The 20612-nt window shown below is 43.4% G+C and overlaps 1 protein-coding gene across 18 annotated transcripts in view; it reads right to left on the bottom strand.

Annotated features, from left to right (window-relative positions):
• Positions 1–2761: 2761 nt before the first annotated feature.
• Positions 2762–20612, bottom strand: part of TEAD1 (TEA domain transcription factor 1) — a 252806-nt gene continuing 234955 nt past the window's right edge. For all 18 annotated transcript variants that reach the window (XM_070626392.1, XM_070626397.1, XM_008521742.2 and 15 more), the window contains 2 exons: positions 16945–17097; positions 2762–10456 (listed from right to left, as the gene is read on the bottom strand). In XM_070626392.1, coding sequence (XP_070482493.1) covers positions 10343–10456; positions 16945–17097 — 267 coding nt within the window. In that variant the 3' untranslated portion in view covers positions 2762–10342. The remainder of the gene's footprint in view (positions 10457–16944; positions 17098–20612) is intronic.

Here is a 20612-nt window from a genome sequence, read left to right as displayed (position 1 = left end):
TCTGTGGAGATAGCTGGTAGACGTGGCAAGATAGGGACACGACAGATGGGCAGCCATCAAAGGTCTTGCTTGGCTGTTTTAATCGTTAAATGTCAAGATGGGGTGAGCAGATGTCAGCTGCTGCAATGAAAAATCACCATCCTTCACCCACCCTTTCCAGATCTAAACCTGTTCTCAGACCCAGAGCCCATCAAAGGGGAGGGGAGGCTGGGACACTTGAGGAAGGATACTATGATGCCACATATGGGCATCAAGGGGATCTACAGCCATACGCCAGACAATCTATACACGGGGAACGGGAGACAGATTTTTTAGGACTATTGGATGCAGGACCCCGGTTTTTGGCTTAGGATGGGAGTCAGCAAGTTGTTTTTTCTGTAAACGGCCAAGTAGTAATTATTTTAGGCTTTGTGGGCTTATAGGGTCTGTTACAACTAATCAACTCTGCCATTGTACCATGAAAACAGTCATAGACAAGTAAAAAGTCATAGATAGTAGTGGCTGTGTTCCAATAAAACTTTATTTACAAAAATAGGCAGTGGGCCAGACTTGGCCCATAGGCCATACTTTCCGGACCCCTGGCCTTGGAGAGTCAATTTTCATAAAAATTCCACGTCTTTGAAAATAATGCATAGTCTCCACTTGTTGGGTTCACTACTTTGTATTTTGTAAATTAGAATAGCACACTAAATTATGCTGTTCAAATCCTCTATGTCCCACATTTTTTGGGTCTGTTTTATCTATAAGCAACTGAATGAGTTTAGTTGTTTAAAAACCTCCCACTATAGTCATGAGTGTCAAATTTTGCTTTACAAATTTGAAGCTATGTTATTAGGTACATACAAGTTTAGAGTCCTTTATTCTTCCTAGTTAATTGAAACCTGTATCATCCTGAAGTCAGTCTCATGAATTTGAGTAATAATTTTTGCCTTGAGCTATACTAGTATAAGAATATAGCTTCATCAGCTTCCTTTTTGTGTTTTGCTGTGTATTTTTCATCCTTTATCTTCGATCTTTTTGTGCCTTTCTATTTTAGTTGGTTCCTTATCATCAACACAGATCACGACTTTTAAGTCTATGCTACTTGGGACCAAAGCAAATGGGAGAATGTTTACTGAAAACATGCAGTCAGGTTGTTGGTAGCCTAACTATTTGCTAGTTACCACAACCTAGATAAATGTGACCTATGGGGCATTAAACAAAACAAAGGCGTCTTCAAGGGCAGTTTGAAAAACTCAAAGGCTTTGCAGGTTTACACAAAACTGTTAATTGGAATTATATCCATTGCTGATTACTTTACAACAGCTGATCTGGCTTTCAATTAGTAGCTCTGCCTCTCAGTCCCCTGCAGCAGGAAGGCGGGAAGAATGATCAGGGGTCTCCAGCCAAGGTGCTTGCCCCCGGATCTTCCTGGAAGCCTTTACTCCCCTCTCCTTTGCTCCTTCAATCCCTTTGCGCAATGTTTCCCTAGTGTGTCACTCTCTTTGCTGAACTCAAGTTGACCGGAAGCAAAGGCACTAACCAAGGATGCTGATGTATTAAAGCGCCTTGTTTTAGAGGAGGAGGGCAAAAGGGGCCTTTCAGCCAGTGGTAGAGCCAGAGCTGCAAGGGATGGGTTTTTCCCACCTCTAAATTCTTGCCACTTACTAGCTTTTACGATCTTAACAAGGGCTCAACTGCTCTGGGCCTCAAATTCCTTACTAGAAAATTGGAAATGATTCCTTTATTCAACAGCATGCGGGTTAAAGGAAACAGTGACTACGAAGGTGCCTGGCTTACAATAGGGCCTCACCAAAATGCTCCAGTGCCCCTCCCTCTGCTCTGAGCAGCTCACTGGACAACAGCATTCCTCCCAAACTGTGGCCTGCTGACATCTCTCCCCACAGCAGCTGGAATATTTCTCACTGTTGTCTGAAGCCCAAGGTCACTGTTGTTTAAGAAAGTTCCCCCCGCTGCCCCCTCCAGATTTCTCCTCCAGCCTTGAGCTGCTTCCACGGATTCTCAGTGAGCCAAAATGCAGGGGTCAAGAGTCCCGGCTTGAGCCCCGGTGATCTACTTAAGGCTCCACCATGCACCAGTCATGACTTTGGCTGACTCATACTTTCTGAACCTGGGGGGTAATAGCGTCACTGTCACTGGGACTATTGTGAGGACTTAAGGAAACGGCGTACACACACTGTACCAACTCGGGGAACCCAAGGTTCTGTTATGCATGTGTGTGCTGCACACACCTGAATCTCGAACTCCGCCATGATGCTGAGGACAGGGGCAGGGGGTCACAGGTCTACACACAGCCCAACTACCGAGTATGTAAGCAAGGAGGAGGCAGGAGCCACGCTGTGTTTACCCCTGCACCCTGTCCTCTGCTCCACCCATGGTTCTCAGCACGTGCCCAAGCAAGCTGAGTTAACAACAAATGCTCTATGGTGGGGCTGGTGTGCCTTTGGGTTTTCCAAGGACCTACTGTGGCACCACGGAATGTGGAACATGGCTTCTCGGGGTTGCCTGGGATCCATAGACAAGCTGTTCTGCAAAACTTAGGTCAATTTTAATGAAGTACTAAAGAGAGAGAGAGACAGGCGGACGGACTGACTTGTGGATGTTTTTAAGAAAGCCTGCTAGACAGAATGCCTAATGTTCCACTTTCTGAGCTCGGCAGATGCCATCAAAAGGGTCCTTTACCCTGTCCTTCAAATAAGCTCCCACAATACACAAAGCACACTTCATTTTCAACAACATACACTTTTGCAGATAAAAAAGGTGACCCACACTTTCATTTTCTTTATTTTTCATTGATACCGTATGAATACAAAGTTTCTAGAAAGCTACAAAATGTCTACCACTTTATCAAGAAGGCATCAAAATGTGTCACTTTGCAAAGACATGAAAACACCTGCAGGAACTGACACAAAAATAGCATTTTTAGAGTGATGAAATAATTGCACTTAACTGTCATGGATATTAAAGTTATCACACATATGTACCGCGAAAGCTAGAATACATTTTTTTTTTTACAAAGCACTTTATAAAAAAATTCTCTGCACACAAACCCTATAATTTTCATATAACTATCATACTAAAGATAAATTCACTTTAAAGCCAACACTTAACATTTTTAAACGAAAAGGTACCAGTACCTAAACACAGACGTTAACAAATACGAGAATACTGTGCTGCCAGGAGGCTGACCCAGATGCCTTGTGAAAGTTTCTGCAAATAGGTTAAGAAGATGTGTGTGAGAATTTCCCCCCACCCCCGCTCTCCAATCGACCCAGGAGGAGCTCGTCACCAAGGCAGGTTGGCAGCCCACTCCCGGCAGCAGTCCCAAGCCCATCTTATACACGAGACACGAGGACACGGACCGTGAGAATCCCACTAAGTCAATTAGGATGAGAACAAACACACGTGGCAAAAACCAATTCACATAAAATTGAAGTATATTAAAGAATTAAAGGCTATTCAGGTTTCTTTTTTAAGTGTTACAAAATCTTTTTTGTTGTCGTTTTTCAGGCACATACTGTTTTGTTTTTACTTTTTTTATCTGCAGTCATGAGCCTATGGAAAAAGGCCTACAGAAGGGAATCTTTCAAGGAGGTAACAGGGAGAAGTGTGTGTGTGTGTAAAGGAGTGCAGTTAATATCTAATTTACACAGCGGAACTAACCACAGAAGATGACTGACGCAAAAAAATGAAGAAAATCAGGCTGGTTTCCAACTGATTTACGCCTAGAAGCTGTCAGCCTCTGTCAGAGAAAGGGGAGGGAGAAACGATCCCATAATGGAAGGCAGACACGAGAGTCAACCTGACAGGTGGAATGTGACTCCATTCCATGATGAACGAGCGGGAACATAAACGCTGTTTCAAATACTAAAGTGATGTAGTGTGGCCTATGACCGACTCAATGCAAATTCACAGAGAATAAACAAGTCACGGCTTAGGAAGCAGGACAATAAATACAAACATTTCATCTTATTTCATGGTGCACGACCTCAGTGAAACTACCCTTTGCAATGCAATAAATTTTAAACACAAAACCTTCATTCTTAATGATCTAAGCAATGAGTTTATGAGAGGAAACTGTTACCAAACAAAGCACAGGAACAGTTGAAAAGAGAAGGAAAACAAGGATGTGACTTTCTTCCAAGTTGTGCTGCAGAGCTGACAGGAGGGGCTGCATCAAGCAGCTAACGAGGACTTGTGTTAAGCAATTTTTCTTTTCCTTTTTTTTTTTCTTGTAGAAATTTCTATAAATACCCACAACCTGGTGTGGATAGAATCATTTTATTTTTTTTCTTGTAGACATTTCTATAAATATCCACAACTTGGTGTGGACCAAAATCACTCCTGAAATTTTAGAGACCAGAGAGGGCATTCTTAAAGACACCAGGCAGAGACAGACAGAACATACGCATTACGAGTTTAGAGGCTTTCAAAGACGTCTGATGTCATTTTAAAGTCTATATTGGTAAAGAGAAATCTTTTTTTTCCTGGCTTTTGTTGGGCTGGTGTGTTTTGCCTTCTCGTCCTTTTCACTCCTCTTCCTTCCCTCTATGGGTTTTTCCAATTTATACAAGGTTTCGATAAAAGCCAACACAGACTTCAAAGAGGTGCCCTTTGGAGGGCTGGAACATTCTTTGAAAATACCGAATTGTGAATGGTGCTCTTTGGAAGTTGCTCATAGCACATTCATACACAACACTCAGAGTCAACACGTTCGCCTAAGAAGAACACTTCCATTGAAATGACCCTAACTCACTTTTGTTCTGCACCGTCGTCTCAGTTTGAGGCTTCCAACTTTCAGAATGGTATCCTCGTGTAGACCAGGTAAGTGCGCACTGTCCTCTGAATGGGAAAGAAAGCATCTCGGAGACTGAACACGAACACAAGGAGAAGCACAAATCTGTCCACCGGCTGAGATCCTGCTGTCTGTGTGCAAGTTCCCTCGTGCAGACGCAGGACGGGTGACGAGCCGAGATGACACACGTCAGCACACAAACACGACAGTTCCCAGGGTGCCCCCTGCTGCCGCGCTACTGGTGGGTGAGGGGGCCCCACGGCAGGCAGACGTGCAGCAGGCGGAGTCCACGTTGTGCTCTTGTGAACGGAGGCCTGTGGTTGGTTACTCGTCCTGGTAAACCAAAGGCATTACGGTGATCTCAAAATATTTTTGGTCTCTCTACGAATTATCATTATTATGGCAGCACTTTTCTAAGCTGGAATCTCAAACCAAAGGCACTTTCATGCTAGAGTGCAGAAGAGTCACAAATAGCTACGTATTTGGTCGTGAATTTAAAAGGCAACATTAAAAGTACAATTTGCTTTTCATAGTGAACTACGAAGTTGCAAAACCTTTCGTTTTGGTATAGACGTTTGAGGGTGTGGTCAACCAACTGACTTGGGTTGGGTTTGAGATTTGAGAGAGAGTAGTCAGATTCCTAGAGAACTGGAGAAAATCGGGCTTACCAAACAGAATGAAAACAATTTTTGCTTGTTCTGTTTTAAATATGGGGCCAATTCGTCCGTGGACGTGGAAAAGGGGTGCAGAAGGCTGGCGGCAAGACTAAGGTCTCTATCTCTAAGGCACTGCTGACTGGAACACTTTGGCAGCTCTGAATTTAAAACTCCCTAAAAAAGTAACAGTAGTAAGAGAAACGCTTCCAGCTTACAAAAGGGCTCCCGGTTCCGAGGCGGCCTTTTGCACTGCACACCCTACACGCAACAGCTCAAAGATTTAAGGCTTTTCAGAAATGACAGGTGCAGGGCTTTGCCACAGAAACATCAACAGAAAGAAAGAAGCGGTGCAGACATATCTTCTTAAAGTCACAGGTGTGAACACCAACAAACAAAATTGGTTCTACCCTTCGTTAGGACAAGTGCAGTGTACCAGAGCATATACAAAATTATACAAGTTCCATGTACCTGGTTTGTAAAGTTGACTGTCATCTCATAGGATTTAAATAATTTACGGTTGTACAAAAAACGGCTAAAGCCACTACAGTATTGGAACCTAAAGAAGACTTGGGTTGAAAAGTCATTTGGGGACGTGTAACACCAAGTGCTTGGAACAGGGGCTGGTTTTTTTGGCTGGTCTGAGTGCGAGACTTTTGCTGCTGGGATGCTTAGCAAATCGAAATTTGACTCAGCCTGTGGCAGGTGAACTGTCCTCAGAGGAAGTGAAAGGCCATCAGCTCTCACATCTGCTGTGCGTGATCTGCTGAGACGAGACACTCTCGGGAGAAGCAGCATTGGCTCGGGGTGACGCTCTCGCTTTGGCAGAGGGGGTCCCTAATCTCCCTCTTCAGAATTGACCCTGGCCACACATTCGCAGGGATCACTTAAGCATGAGCACCATTGAGGAACAACCTCCACTGGAGAGGCCCAGGATTAAGTGGCAGGGGTCCTAGGGCCTCACTCTGTCCTGTCACCAACCGGCTGGGTGACTCTGGGCAAGTCAGCTCCCCTCTGGGCCTTGACTTTCTCATCCACAAAATGAAGGAGAGTAGATTGTGCTCTCTTTTATTTAGCTCGATAAAGAAAAAATTCTGTCAGCCCTCTTTTAGAACTGATTCTTCTCTCCTCCATCCCTAACAATGAAACGACACGTTCCAGAGGCTTCCATAAGTTCTACAAACAGCACTGAGTGTGTAAGGCAGAAAGTAGAAAAAGTAAAAATTTACTCAAACAATTAAAGGTTTGATAATGAGACCCATGAGCTTATGAGAAATAATGAAAATAGCTGGATTTTTTTTAACCTGGTAAACTAAGGGATGAAGACCAAATTAGAATTGCTCTTTAAATAGATGTAACTTGATCATAAGGATGATGGTGACAGCTGTTCCCAGCTTCCCCAGGGATGAGTGAAAGAATACTTCTAGCAAGAGAGACTCTGCTGTGAAACAGAAGTTCTGAAACAGGAAGAAACATGGGCACAATGTCACTTGAGTAATATTCCTACCTGCCTCTCGATGACCCAAAACCAGGCTCCCAGGAGAGAAGCTATCTTAGGGTGAAATGGAAGGAAAAAGAAAATCCCAAATATGGCACTTGTGGCCTGTAAGATCTAGGGCAGTGGTTTTCAACCAGGGGCGATTTTGTGCCCCATGGGACATTTGGCAATGTCTGAAGACATTCTGGGTATGACAGCTGGGGAAGGGGGTGCTTCTGGTATCTAGTGAGCAGAGGCCAGGGACGTTGCTAAACCTCCTACAATGCACAGGACAGCCCTGCACAATGAAGAATGATCTGGTCCAAAATGCCAACAGCGTCGAGGGTGAGAAACCCTGGTTAGGGTAGCGTGGACACTGTGGGATTCTCGCACGTGTTCTTGAAGAAGTCCTGATTTTATTTTAGGTCTCTTGCTAAGACGGAAAAGAATGCCAACAGGCCAGAACCTACTTCTTCAGCTCCTCCCTGTTTAGGCTGCGGAAAACTGGCCTCAAACACCCAGTGAAAGCACGAGATGTCCCTGAATCAAGCCTGGCAGCAAGGGTCACCAGGAGATGGAACACCCGGGAGAGAGCAGGAGAACAGAGCTTTGGGAAGGCTTCTTTATGGTTGAGAAAGCTTTACAAGACACATGGAGAGACTCTGCTCTCCAGGGTGAGAGAGCACAGAGAGACTTGGATTAGATGTTCTAACATCTAAATCCTAACCCAGGGTCTTGTTTGGGAGAGACGGAGAGAGGGCCAAGAGTTTGGGTAACTGGACCAGCGGTTAAGATGGAGAAAGTATCTGCCCTGGGGAAAGCTGCAGAACAAGACAAGAAGCAAACTTTAAAAGATCTCAGAAACATTTTAAGAGCATAAAGTAATCCTCTAGGTCATTCATAGAACCCCCAAACTCAACGACAAAGTCACTGGATGAAGAGGACACTAGCGGCCAGGCGTCAGAGGGCCCAGGCTGACTCTGAGTTCAGCAGACTGGGGAGCGTCCTGCTCTACCAACAGAACTATCCGCTAGCTGGTCGTCTTGGCTCTCAGGCTATTTGTGCTTTGAAAAGTCACTCCCAAGAGCCCTCGTGGCAGCACAGAGGAGGCCCATTCCTGGGTGGGGATGTGAACAAGATACCTCTCCCCCTGAAGTTCTGAGACAGCCTGGCTTTGAGCCATGTAAGATCATTTGACCCCTTCATAGAGTCCTGGTCCAGGGAGGGTGGGGGTTCCCTTGAGGAAATATGCAGGACACAGGAGCCAAAGAAACCCCCTAAGAGAGGTGACCAATAGAAGCCATAAATATGGTGACCACAAAAGAAGCTTAAACACTTGGGGTGAAGACCAGATGGAAGGGCAGACAACTTGGCCAATCCTTCAAAGGGTCACTTGGAATCAGGGAACAAACAGTAGTCTGATTTGGGAAGCCTGATTTCCCTCTGATTAGGGAGGGAAGATGGGCACCATCCCACTGGCTTATGTAAGAGATGTGCATGCCAAATGGGAATAGTTTTGCACTTTCTCCTCTGGTCTTCCCAGTGACCAGTGGCACGAATTTGGGAGAGGCCAGGCTTGGTCCATTGTTCCTATTTGCCACAAGCCGGCCACATCCTCATGACCACCGGACACTAACTGATACACAAGCAGGGTCAGAGCAGACGGTGGGAAGGAAGGTGGTGTGTAAGTTACTTGGATGTGAGAGAACGTTTTTATTTTCTGGCTTCAAGAAAAAGTCTTGACCTGTTTCACAATGTACAAAACTTATTTAACATTCTATTGCGTTAACATGTTCCTAAACAATTTTAAAAAGTCCCTTTCCTCTGGGAAGTTGGGGGACGGGGGAGTACGCCCTGTCCCCTTCCCAATGAAGCACTTAGGGCAACAACCCAAGACATGTGGCCACATCAAACCAGCTCTGCCTGGGCCATGCTTTGGAATATGTGGGTTGGAAAACTGAATCTCTCCTGGGAAGAGAACCTCCCCTATGAGCCTATTTGGAAAGGTCAGAGACAGATAGCTGGGCCTCTCAAACCTCAGTCAAATAAGTACTATGACTTACTGAGAGATGTCAAGGAAATGGATGTCCTTAGAGACTCTGTCGAGATCTACAGACACAGATTGAGATATGCATACATATCAGCACCTAGCACTGAGTGACACTAAATAGATGTTCGATATGTGTTGAATGACTGTGTGTATATGTGCATATCTGTATACACAAACACATATACACTCATATAGTTCTAACAGGTTAATATGCATATTGGATCACCAGAAATAAAGAATTTATCCACAGGCTGGTGAGGATGCTTGCGAATTTCTGGGGAGCAGAGATGGTAAAACTGATGAGCCTTTTACTTGTTGGGTTGACGAAATTTTCTCCCAGCCACAGGACTTTCTATACTTTGCAGCTCACAGTGCAGTATTCATGCCAATTTTCAATTTTTGTTATTAAATTTCAGTGGTTCAAATATTTACTCATCTTAATAGAAAATTTGGTTGTCCATATAAAATATAACTGCACACACAAGACTATAAACATTGTAAGTTTAGATTTTCAGTATTTATCTACTTATTGCAAAAAGAGCCATCTTTCCTTTTTCATTAAATAATCAATCATCACATTAGTACAATACAATTTTATATTTTTAAATATACTATATACGTTAAGGATAAGGGGTGAAATTTTCTTCCTTTGCAATATCTGCTCAAGAGTTCAATGGATTAGGAGATTAGTTTTAACCTTGAGGAAAAAAGTACAAATTTATCTCATTAGGATACTTCTACCAAGCATTTCTTAAGGCTATATTTTAACATTTGGTTTCAAAAAGAAAGAAAAGTTTCATTTAAAAAATAATTTAGTGAATTACATTCTTTTATAACTTCCACCCTAATTAGTTACAAAGATAAGTCTAAAGATTCTTAGTTTTGTGTACTAATTTACATTTATATTTAAAGATTAATTTTACTTGTATCTTAAAACAAGAATTTTATGTTGGAAAAAAAAGAACTAAATACATTTGTATAAAGGCTGTAAATGTCCCATGGCAAATGCTCTGTCTCAAGACTTTCTACCACAATTAGAAAAACCGGTCTCTGCAGACAGAGACTTGCGTTCGTAAGGTTCGCTTTTCCCGAGGAACTGTGGGCTGCAGATCTGAAGAACACAGAAACAACTCGATTTCTCTTTTTACAACTGTACCAGAACTTCACAGCTACAATGATGGGATGAACACATGAAAAAATGACTTCACTCAAACAGGATTTAGAAAAGTCGGGGTGACCTCAGGAGCCAGGGCACCACCCCTGTGTGGTGAGGTTTACAGTCAGTCATTCGATAATGGAGAGAGTGTGTGTGTGTGCGCACGTGTGTGTGTGTATATACAGGTATCTATATATATAAATAACCATGTTCAGTCCTTTACAAGCCTGTAAATATGATGCTGTGCTCCATGTTCACTATTTGAAACTTCAAATACACAGGCCATGCAGAGGAGAGTTTCTTGTGTATCCCTGTTTGTTACCACCTGTTAAGGAAAAAAAAAAAGTATATATACACACATATATATATAAAACACCACACGGATAAAAACATATTCTGTCTGTGCCATGGCGACTATGATTTACTTGGAGAGAAACAGTCTAAAATCCAACAAGTGGGTTACTAGAGATCTGTGCAGCTGACACTGCCCCCTTATAGCACAAATTCAGGATATTACGAGTCCAACTTGAATTCTACCTAAGCTTACCCACCATAAGGAACAAAGACCTGACAGACAGGCTCTCGCTCATAACCTGAGCCCGAGAAGAGACCTAGAGAATTGATGTGAGTTTGGGGTGGGCGGGGGGATTTCTTTACAACAAAGATTAATTTCTCTAATTCTGTCCCATGAGACAGTCATTTATCCCAGGAATTGTCTCCCATCTTATTCCTAAACTTTTACGAAATTTGTCTCACAACAGCCAACGACAGACATAAGCTCCGTGGGCGCCTGGCTGACCGCTATTAACCAGCAGTGCCCGGACTCAGTAAAAGATGTGCTGGGTGAAGGATCCGTGGGACAGCGGCCACACGCTCACTCTTTTCATTTATCTAGGCTTTCCTTTCAAACGCATTTTGAAATACTCACCGGCGTGAGTCGAGGGCCTCGAATCCGTCTCTTGTCTTCACGCCCAGGGCCTTGGCCTTCACTCAGGCCCCAGGCTCTCTGGCCCCTCCCCACGGGACCTCACCTCCTTCCCCGTCTCACTCTGTCTCAATTCCCCAAGCCATTCTCCGAAGGAACTTTCTAAAAGCCAATCTAGCCCAACTTCCCCACTCAAAACGCTTCCTGACTCTGTTTCACGAGTGTTTTGTTGGCCAGCTCAGTGTTCTCAAACGTTTTCAACTGGAGAGCCTAGTCCAGTTTGTGGGGATCCTCCTTCCCCACTATGTACTGGGCCGCTTCACCCACCTAATGTCCCTCACCCTTACGGCATCTGAGTTTATGGCTCCTGACTACAGTCTCATAGCTCTTGTCATCTTCCCAGCCTAACAGGCTGTGCCGTCTGTACGCACATACAGATGTGTGTATGACTTTTTTAATGCCCATCTCATCCGGGGGACTATAAGTTCCTGAAGAACAGGGACCATGTTTCCTGGAAACTAGCTTAGTTCTTGGCACACAAAAGTCATTTAAGAAATATTTGCTGAGTGAGCGAAAATTCACATATTAATAGACAACATATATTGACTGCTTAGTATGCATCTAACTCAATTGAATGCCTTACACACATTGTCTCGTATGATACTACAATTCTATGAGCAGGTGCTATATCACATCCCCTTTGACAGAGAAGGAGGCTGGGGGGTTAATTTGTTTAAGGTCATACAAGTGTCAACTAAGAAACCCTGATCTTCTGATTCCAACACTTTTTTCTTTTCTTTCCCTTTTTTTTGAGGAAGATCAGCCCTGAGCTAACGTCTGCTGCCAATCCTCCTCTTTTTGCTGAAGAAGATTGGCCCTGAGCAAACATCTTCCTCCATTTTATATGTAGGATGCCTGCCACAGCATGGCTTGATAAGTAGTGTGTAGGCCCACGCTCGGGATCCCAACTGGAGCACATGAACTTAACCACTATACCTCCAGGCCGGCCTCTCCGACACCATTTTCTTAACCACTATGCCATGCTGCTCTAGACAAATGGACTGACGCAGTGATGGATTATCTACATGTTTCTTTTCTGGGTAACAAAGATTTTTTTCAGTGCTGGTACCCATCTGCTTTTCTAGTTTTACTTCCTGCCACTTCCCTCACAGATCAAATACTCCAAGTAGGCAGGTCTTTCAACCTTGAAATCTCTCTCCTCCTCACCCCCATATCCCAGCAAACGTCACGCCCTGCTCGTTTTACCTCTTCAGTCATTCTTTGTGTGTGTGTGAGGAAGACTGTTGCTGAGCTCACATCCGTGCCCATCTTCCTCTATTTTATGTGAGACGCTGCCACAGCATGGCTTGATTAGCAGTGCTAGGTCTGCACCTGGGATCCAAACCTGTGAACCCCAGGCTGCAGAAGCAGAGTGCACAAACTCAACCACTATACCACCAGGCCGGCCCCTTGAATCACTCTTGAATCCACTCACTTCTCCACCACCACAGCCCAGGTACCAGCAAACCTCACCCGGGCTTCTCTGCCGGGAGCCGCCCTCACTTGGCACTATCCCCATCTGTACACAGCAGCCACATGTCCTTGTGAGAAATATAAATCTGACGACAACACACTCTTGGTTAAAAATCCTGATGGCCTCTTCCAAACTTGACAACTTCAGTGTGAACAGAAAACCTGTTTTCATCCTACAAAGGCAAAGAGACCCTGCCCACTCTGGCTGTTCCCACCCGGCCAGCCCCTTGCTCCCCTCCCTCTCTCCACGTTGGCCACACCACCTTGTTTTCAGTTCTGCGTGCTGTGCGCCTGCTGATCTGCAGTATTCTTCCCTACGCTCTCTGCCTGTGCATCTGGCAGGTATCTCTCAATTATTTCTTCCTCAGGGAAGCCTTCCTTGACCCCCTGGATCAGATCAAATCCTCCTTTTATAGGCTCTCTTGGCACCACATACCTACCCCTGCCGGCCATCGGCCACGGTTTAGTTCCATTCATTGTGATGCTGAAGAAATGCCTGCCTCCCTCACCAGAGTCCAGGACGGCAGCCCTATCTATCCGACTCACCACATCGCAGCACCTGACACTAAGTACATACCTACGGAATGGCCCTTTTCTTGGTAAATCTGAAAAATGTCTGTTCATCCATCAAGGCAACTTAAACAGCATCTTTTAACATCCCCGAGAATTTCCCACCTCACTCCATATACAGGTACCTGCTCAAGTAGTTAAGCTACTCTGTACTTCCAGAAGTACACTACAGCCACTGTTTCCCTGTATCTTTGTCATCCATCTACCTGCTTCTTTCCCCTCACCAGGCCAAGGTTCACTATGGGACAGGCACTGTGTTTTATCTGCACGGTATTCTGGAAGCTACTAGAATCTCTCCATAGTTTCACTGAATGAATTAAAACATTCTCAGTAACTTTTGAGATGGAGAGTACAGACTTGAGCATTTTGCTTGTAAACGGAGGAGGAAAGTGAAGTCTGGAGACTTTCAGAGACTTCCCCCAGGTCACAGAGTAGAGCTGGTCTCAAGTCTTCTGATTCCGTGATCATGAACTATCCTGCAAAGTGTCTTTTTCATCATTCAAGTCTTAATTTACGTCGCTCACCGGCTCTGGGACCTCAGGTAGGGCTAACATTCCTTATCCATAAAGTGGGAGTAAAAGTGGCCTCCCCGTTCTGCAGTGAGAACATCACACCATATTTATAAAGATTTAGCACTGTGCTTGGAGCCTCTACCATCTAGCCTAACTAACTGCAAACTTTCTATGAATATATCCTGTTTAGGCTTCAGGATTGAGATTCAAAAGGAGGAAAGAAAAAAATGTTTCTAGCAACATGTATGTCTGCGTATGACCTCAAAAGATGACAGGAATGCTTGTCCCACGGTTCAGTTGCTGTCTCCCGCTTGGGTGGTGTCACTAAGGCCCCACATCTACAGCATCTCTTTGATTCCTGAATCCTCCTGATGAAATCAGAGTCCAGCCCACCAGCCAGTAAGGTCTGGAACTGGCCCTGTGGACACAGCCACACAGGGAAACACCTACAACTGTGTCTGGCTGCTGCCATTGCGGCGGTGTTCCGACACACCCCCCAGAGGAAGAGCTGACAAATACTCTTCTCCTGTTTATCAATGAGATGATTTGAGTTTCACAACCTAGGAATGCTGGCTTAATTTCAGCTTTTCTAAAGAAAAATATTTCTAGCAGATATTTATTGAGAGCTAGTAATTCTTCATATCACAGGAATTTAGTTGGTTAATGATACATTTTAAAGTTAATTTAACCTGGTGAGTTCTCTGCACGTCTCTGCTGCTTGAAGTCACATGTTCCACGGGAGCGTGATGACAGTTACGTGGGTTTTGCGGGGACTAGATGCTTTTAAGTTTTCCCAGGCCACCTTTGCCTGGGCTATGCTCTAAAGCAAGGTTTAGGGGCTGAGGACACATACCTTAAAATGCTCAAACTCAGAACGGGTTTTTAAGAAACAGCTAAGACTCGATCCAAGAGAGGTAGGGTAGCCATCTACTCAAAGTTTTGGTTCATTCCTGAGGCTATTTATGGTTCACCCCGGGACACCACACTCACCCTCTGCTCATGCAAGCACTAAGGTGGCCACCTGGTCTCAAACAGCAGAGAGAACAGCTATGGGACGAGTCCCGCCAGCAGCCCAAACCGTGAACTACTAGATTTTCACCAAAGACCATTAGAGAAAAGGATCCTAGTTACTGAAGTACATGTTTGCCAAACTTCCTCCCAGATGGCTAGTTTCTAAATTTTAAAGGGACATGGACACATTTGAGAATCCACTGAGATTCTCTCCCTAGAGTAAATGAAACTTATATGCAAAATTATCAATCCGTCAATTGTATGCCAAACCCATGTCTGCGAACCCTGAGAGGCCCTGCAGCTCAGGGAGCAATCCCCTGGAGCAGGGGGTTGCCACCCCTGCTGTGCAGGAGAGCTGCCCGGGGAGGTGTAAAAACAACCGAACAAAACCGTGATGCTGGCCCCACCCTCAGGGATTCTGATTTTACTCCTCTGAGGGGGGTGGCCCAAGCCTCAGAATTTTTAAAAGCTTCCTGGATGAATCTGATTTTTTTTTTTTTTTTTGAGGAAGACTAGCCCTGAGCTAACACCTGCTGCCAATCCTCCTCTTTTTGCTGAGGAAGACTGGCCCTGAGCTAACATCCATGCCCATCTTCCTCTACTTTATACGTGGGACGCCTACCACAGCATGGCTTGCCAAGCGGTGCCATGTCCACACCTGGGATCCGAACCAGTGAATCCTGGGCTGCTAGAGCAGAACATGTGCACTTAACCGCTGCGCCACGGGGCCGGCCCCTGATATTTTAATTTTTAAATGATTATTTATTGCTTTTTTTTTTACATTGGTTTGAGGAAGTGGCTCCTAATGGCTTTTTAAAAATAACTAATTTTGGTTTTTTTTATTGCAGTAACATTGGTTTATAACATTACATAAATTCCAGGTGTACATCGTTTTATGTATATTTTGATTTCTGTGTGGATTACATTATGTTCACCACCCAAAGACTAATTACTCTTGAAAGTTATTGCTAAATACTAAGGAATTTCACAAGCCGAACAACCACTGGTAGCTTGAAATTGCCCATGGAGGCGTATTTACAGCATGGAAATGGGTAAAAGTTATCAATCAGGGCTTTTTGGGGGGCTAAGGTAGAGCCTTTTTAAAAAAAAAATTTTTTACCAGCATATCACTGAGAACCACTCAACAAACCCAAAAACTGCAGGGGAAGAATTCTTGCTCTGTATATTCTAGTTCTTAACCCTAGTAACAAAGCAGGCCTTCCAAGGGCTGAGCATCTGACCACAACATCGTCTTGCTGCCCCTTTGAGCCAAACTGTTTCCACCAAGTTTTGTTTTGGCATTTTGCCCTCAGTTTAATCAAGAAATCCTATTTTTAAAAAATGAACCTTGTGAAACCCATTACTGCATATGTTATAAGTATATTTTGAGGACAGCACTGTTCTTAATAAACTTCTCAAGTCCTCAGATGAAGTCCCCATGAAAACTTTGTTTTAAAGTTAAATATTAGAGGGGAAAACACACACAGCATCGCATGGGGAACCGCAAAGTTCTGCCATCACGGCCCCTGAGCACCCCGTTTCTTCCTCTCCCTTTTGCTGCCCGTTAGGCTTTGACCACGCTTCCCAGCCTATGAAGAATATCTCCCCACTCTACTTCCTGGTCACGACATTATATTCTAATTTGCATTTCCCTTGGCACTGAGAGCTTCTATTTTGCTATATTAATGTATGTTACTTCTTAGAGGGCCTGGCAAATCCTTCATGAAATGAGTCAAGCTATGTTTGAAGTATAAACCTATGGACTCAGCTTTTGCCACATTTACGATTTGTATACTACGTTGCCGCTGAGACTCAAAACTTAGCTAACACTAGACTCTCCTAGGGAACTTTAAAAAATACACCTGCCTGGGTTCTATCTTCAGAGATCCTGATTTAATTGATCTAGGATGCAGCCTTGGTATCAGAAATGTTTAGAAGTTCTCTAGGTCTTTCTAATGTGCTGTCAGAGTGGAGAACTTAAGACTGTGACTTTTTATTACTCCCCTGAATTTCAGTTCTGCCAAGCATAGAAACCCCAGCCAGATTAGACCTCTTCTGTTCTATAGACTTGAGCCCACACCAAGCCCAAGTTCGCCCTGTGGATGTGTGAATTCAACTGGTGACTGACCACCTGGGGCCCAACCCAAGAGCCCGGTCAGTTCCCATGGCTGGAGCCCTGGTGCCTCCCAGACCCACCTTGCTGTCTGTCCCCACCAGCCTCGTGACTGAGTCTGCCAAAACAGGAGAGAGATAGACAGTTACCAATAAAATCGTGAAGTTTTCCAAAACACTGTTCATCATATATTTCTCTGGTAAGTGTTTGAGCTTGTGGATGAAGTTGATCATATATTCACACATCGGGGAGCGGTTTATTCGGTATACGAAGCGGCCATTCTCAAACCTTGCATACTCCGTCTGTGAGGGAAAGAGGATTTGACTTCAAAATACGTGAAACACATATTACCACCAACAAAAGCATTTCACTTTTCCAACATGAATCATCTGCTATGTGCTATACTATTTATGTAGTTTAATTTAAAAAAAAAAATCCTACCTCCAAACTTAACGTCATACTTAGAATCTACTATTTTTCTGGAAATTAAAAAAAGAAGTTGGAAAGATAATAGCTTTAAAAGAGTTTTATAGATGCTTTTCAGTAAAGGTCAGAAAAAAATCACCTACTCAGTGATCCTCTCCCTGAAGATCGGGGAGAGCAGCCCAGCCCGTGACAATTCTTCAAGGAGCCCCTCAGATCCCTCAGAGGTCAACAGCCAATGCAGCTAATTTCTCTACTTTAGAAAAATCCACTTCACACGGAGCACGAGCCCCTGACTGTTATTTATGTCTTTACTAAAGGAAGACAGAAAATACTGGTATACATGCAGTTTGAAGATCTCACTGAAGTTCTCAGAAATAAGAAACACACTCCTAGATAATCTGGATCAAAGAGGAATTAACATGGAAATTACAACCTATCTAAAGAGTAATGAAAAGGAAAATACTTTACATCAAAACTTATAGGACCCAATGAAGCTTTACTCCAAGGAAACTTAATGAAGCGGCTTCATACGCCTTCATCAGGAAAGTGGGAAAATTATGGAATACACAAAAAATTAAAGGAAAAAACCCACAAAATAAACCAAAACCACAAAGAAACCAAAGGAAACCAGGAATGGGAAATTAATAAAGATAAAAGCTCAAATCAATGTAACAGAAATAAAAAATGTAGACAGAATAAATTTAAAAACTGGTTTTTTAAAAAGACAAACCCTTTAGAAGCTGAAGAAGGAGAAGAAAGACAAGAGACAAAACCACAACTACAGCAGAGATTAGAAGATTTACACGAGGCTACTTCACAAAACTCTAAGGCAAAAAAAAAAACCAAAGAAAACCTAGAGAATAGGATGATTTCCAGCAAAATACAAATTGCTAATACTGAACCGAAAGGAAACAGGAAACTCCAATAAGTCAACTACTCCAGAAATGACTAGAAAGTTGTTTAGAGATCCACCACTGAACAAGGTACAAGACCAGATGGTTTCACAGACAAGTTTCATGTAACCTTTAAAGAGCAGTTATTTTCAATGTTGTTCAAACCATGCCAGACCACAGAAAAAGGCTGGTCTCCCAATTCTTTTTATGAAACTGATGTGTATTCAATATCGAACTTTGATAAAGAGATTATAAAAAGAATAGACTAATACTGCTTATGAGATGTAAAAATTTTACATAAAGTAACAAACAAAAGGCATCGATGTACCCAAACTAGGACTTCCTTCAGGAATGCCGAGGTGGTTCACACACAGGACATGTGTTAACTTGTGATATCAACAAATTGGAGAAAAATTGCATATAAGAGCAGCTGAAAAGGCATTTGATAAAACATTGCAGTGATTACTAATAAAAACCCTAAGTAAAATAGGAATAAAAGAAAGCACATAAATATAAAATAAAGACCATTTATAGAAGCCAACAATAACTGTAATCTTGAATGGCAAAACACCAAAACCATTTCTACCAACCTCAGTAACTACACAAGGACACTCACCAGCACTGCTTTTATTTCTTTTTACAACTGTGTTGGAGGTTTTAGCAAATGAAAACAAGGTGAGAAATTAAAAAAAAAAGTGGCGTAAACAGTGGAAAAGAAGAGATAAAATAAAGCCTTCTCTTTTTTGCTGTTGCTAAGATCATACACACAGAAAATCCAAGAATCTAGGGGAAAAAAGCCACTAGAGATAAATAAGAAAATATGGCAAGATGGCCACACAGAACATTGATATTCAGAAAGCAAGAGTTTTTTGCTATTCTAGTAATTAAAATCTAGAAATGGGAAATTGCATTAACAAAATATATAATATTTAGAAATATATATATAACAAGAAATATACGAAGACTATATAATCTCATTAAAATAGATAAAATGAGCTGGAAATGTAAATAAGTTCTTGACTGAGAAGATTTAATATCAATAATACGTCGATTTATCCCCAAATAATATCTAAATCTAATGCAATTACAGTTAGATTGCTCAAACAAGGTTTTTGCTTTCATTAACATTTTTAAATGATCTCCTTATTTGGAAGAATAAGTGCTGCTTTCTAGCCTAGAAAATATATGAAAAAGAGGAATAGCGAGATTGAGTTGCCTCAGCGATACGAGAACATACTATAAAGCCATAGTAATCAAATCAGCATGGCATTGGGACAAGTAGAGACAGAGAGTGGAATGGAACACAGAGACTCCAGAAACAGCTCTCAGAGTGTGCAGGAATGTGGAGGGGGCAGACCCACTCACAGTTGGAAAAGGATGAATCACTTAATCACTGGTTTTGACACAAATGCCTATCTATTCGGAAGGAAATATAAGCAGATTCCCATTTCACACCAAATGCAGAGAGACATTCTAAATGGATTAAACGCTTAACTATAAAGTTCCGCCTGCCACACCTCACAGCAGCCTCTCCTGAAACCTCCTGGGATCTCATCCGTCAGAAGCAGCCTCTCCCCGCTCCCTGAACTTGGAGAGAGCGCCGAGTGTTCTCTGAGGATGCGATGAAGAATGACTGGAACTCTGGGAAACGCAGTAACCAGTCTGGTTCCTCTTTTCTCACACATATGTGTCCAGGCAGGAAGTCCATGTACAGACAAGCCCTGACAATTTGGCGGCAATGCCTACCACTGACCTTCCACATTCCCCATCGCCACCAGGTCATTCTGCTTGCTCCTCCTCAACATCAACGGCGTTGAGCCGGCTGCCCTCCTCCTTCATCCATTTTTGTCCTCTGCTCCTGTTTGTGTCTCCCTTCCACTCACCCCAGGGCTGGCTCCTGCTCCCCAAATTTAACCCTTACTCCTGCGCTCTTGCAGGAGTCCCTCTCTGCAGCTAGTTCTCCGTTCCCATAGCTTTAACTGTCCATAATGCTTAGGATTCTCAACTGGCATTTTCAGTCTTTACCCAAATCTATCTTTTTTTAAAGGAAGATTGGCCCTGAGCTAACATCAGCTGCCAATCCTGCTCTCTTTTGCTGAGGAGGACTGGCCCTGAGCTAACATCAGTGCCCATCTTCCTCTGTTTTATGTGGGATGCCTGCCACAGCATGGCTTGACAGGTGGTGCATAGGTCTGCACCCAGGATCCAAACCGGCGAACCCTGGGCCAGAGAAGCAGAACGTGTGAACTTAACCGCTGCACCACGGGGCCGGGCCCTCCCAAATTCTATCTTGGGTCTACAATTGTGCCCTGACTACTTCTTCTTGAGCGCCTTATCTCTTTATCTCTGGGTTGTCCTTCCAAGCATAAAATGTGTGATGTTTGACTCTTCTTCCTCTGTCATCTTTAATAGCCAGTCCGTTTCTAAGTTCCACTCAAAATTTCTTACCAGATTTCCCAATGCCACCATTTTAGTAAAGCTCACGACCGCCTAAGCTT

The sequence above is a fragment of the Equus przewalskii genome, chromosome 6 (genome assembly GCF_037783145.1).
Source record: "Equus przewalskii isolate Varuska chromosome 6, EquPr2, whole genome shotgun sequence".
In the NCBI taxonomy this organism is placed as follows: domain Eukaryota; kingdom Metazoa; phylum Chordata; class Mammalia; order Perissodactyla; family Equidae; genus Equus; species Equus przewalskii.
The sequence above is the reverse complement of the archived record's forward strand: the minus strand, read 5'-3'. Positions and strand labels throughout refer to the sequence as shown.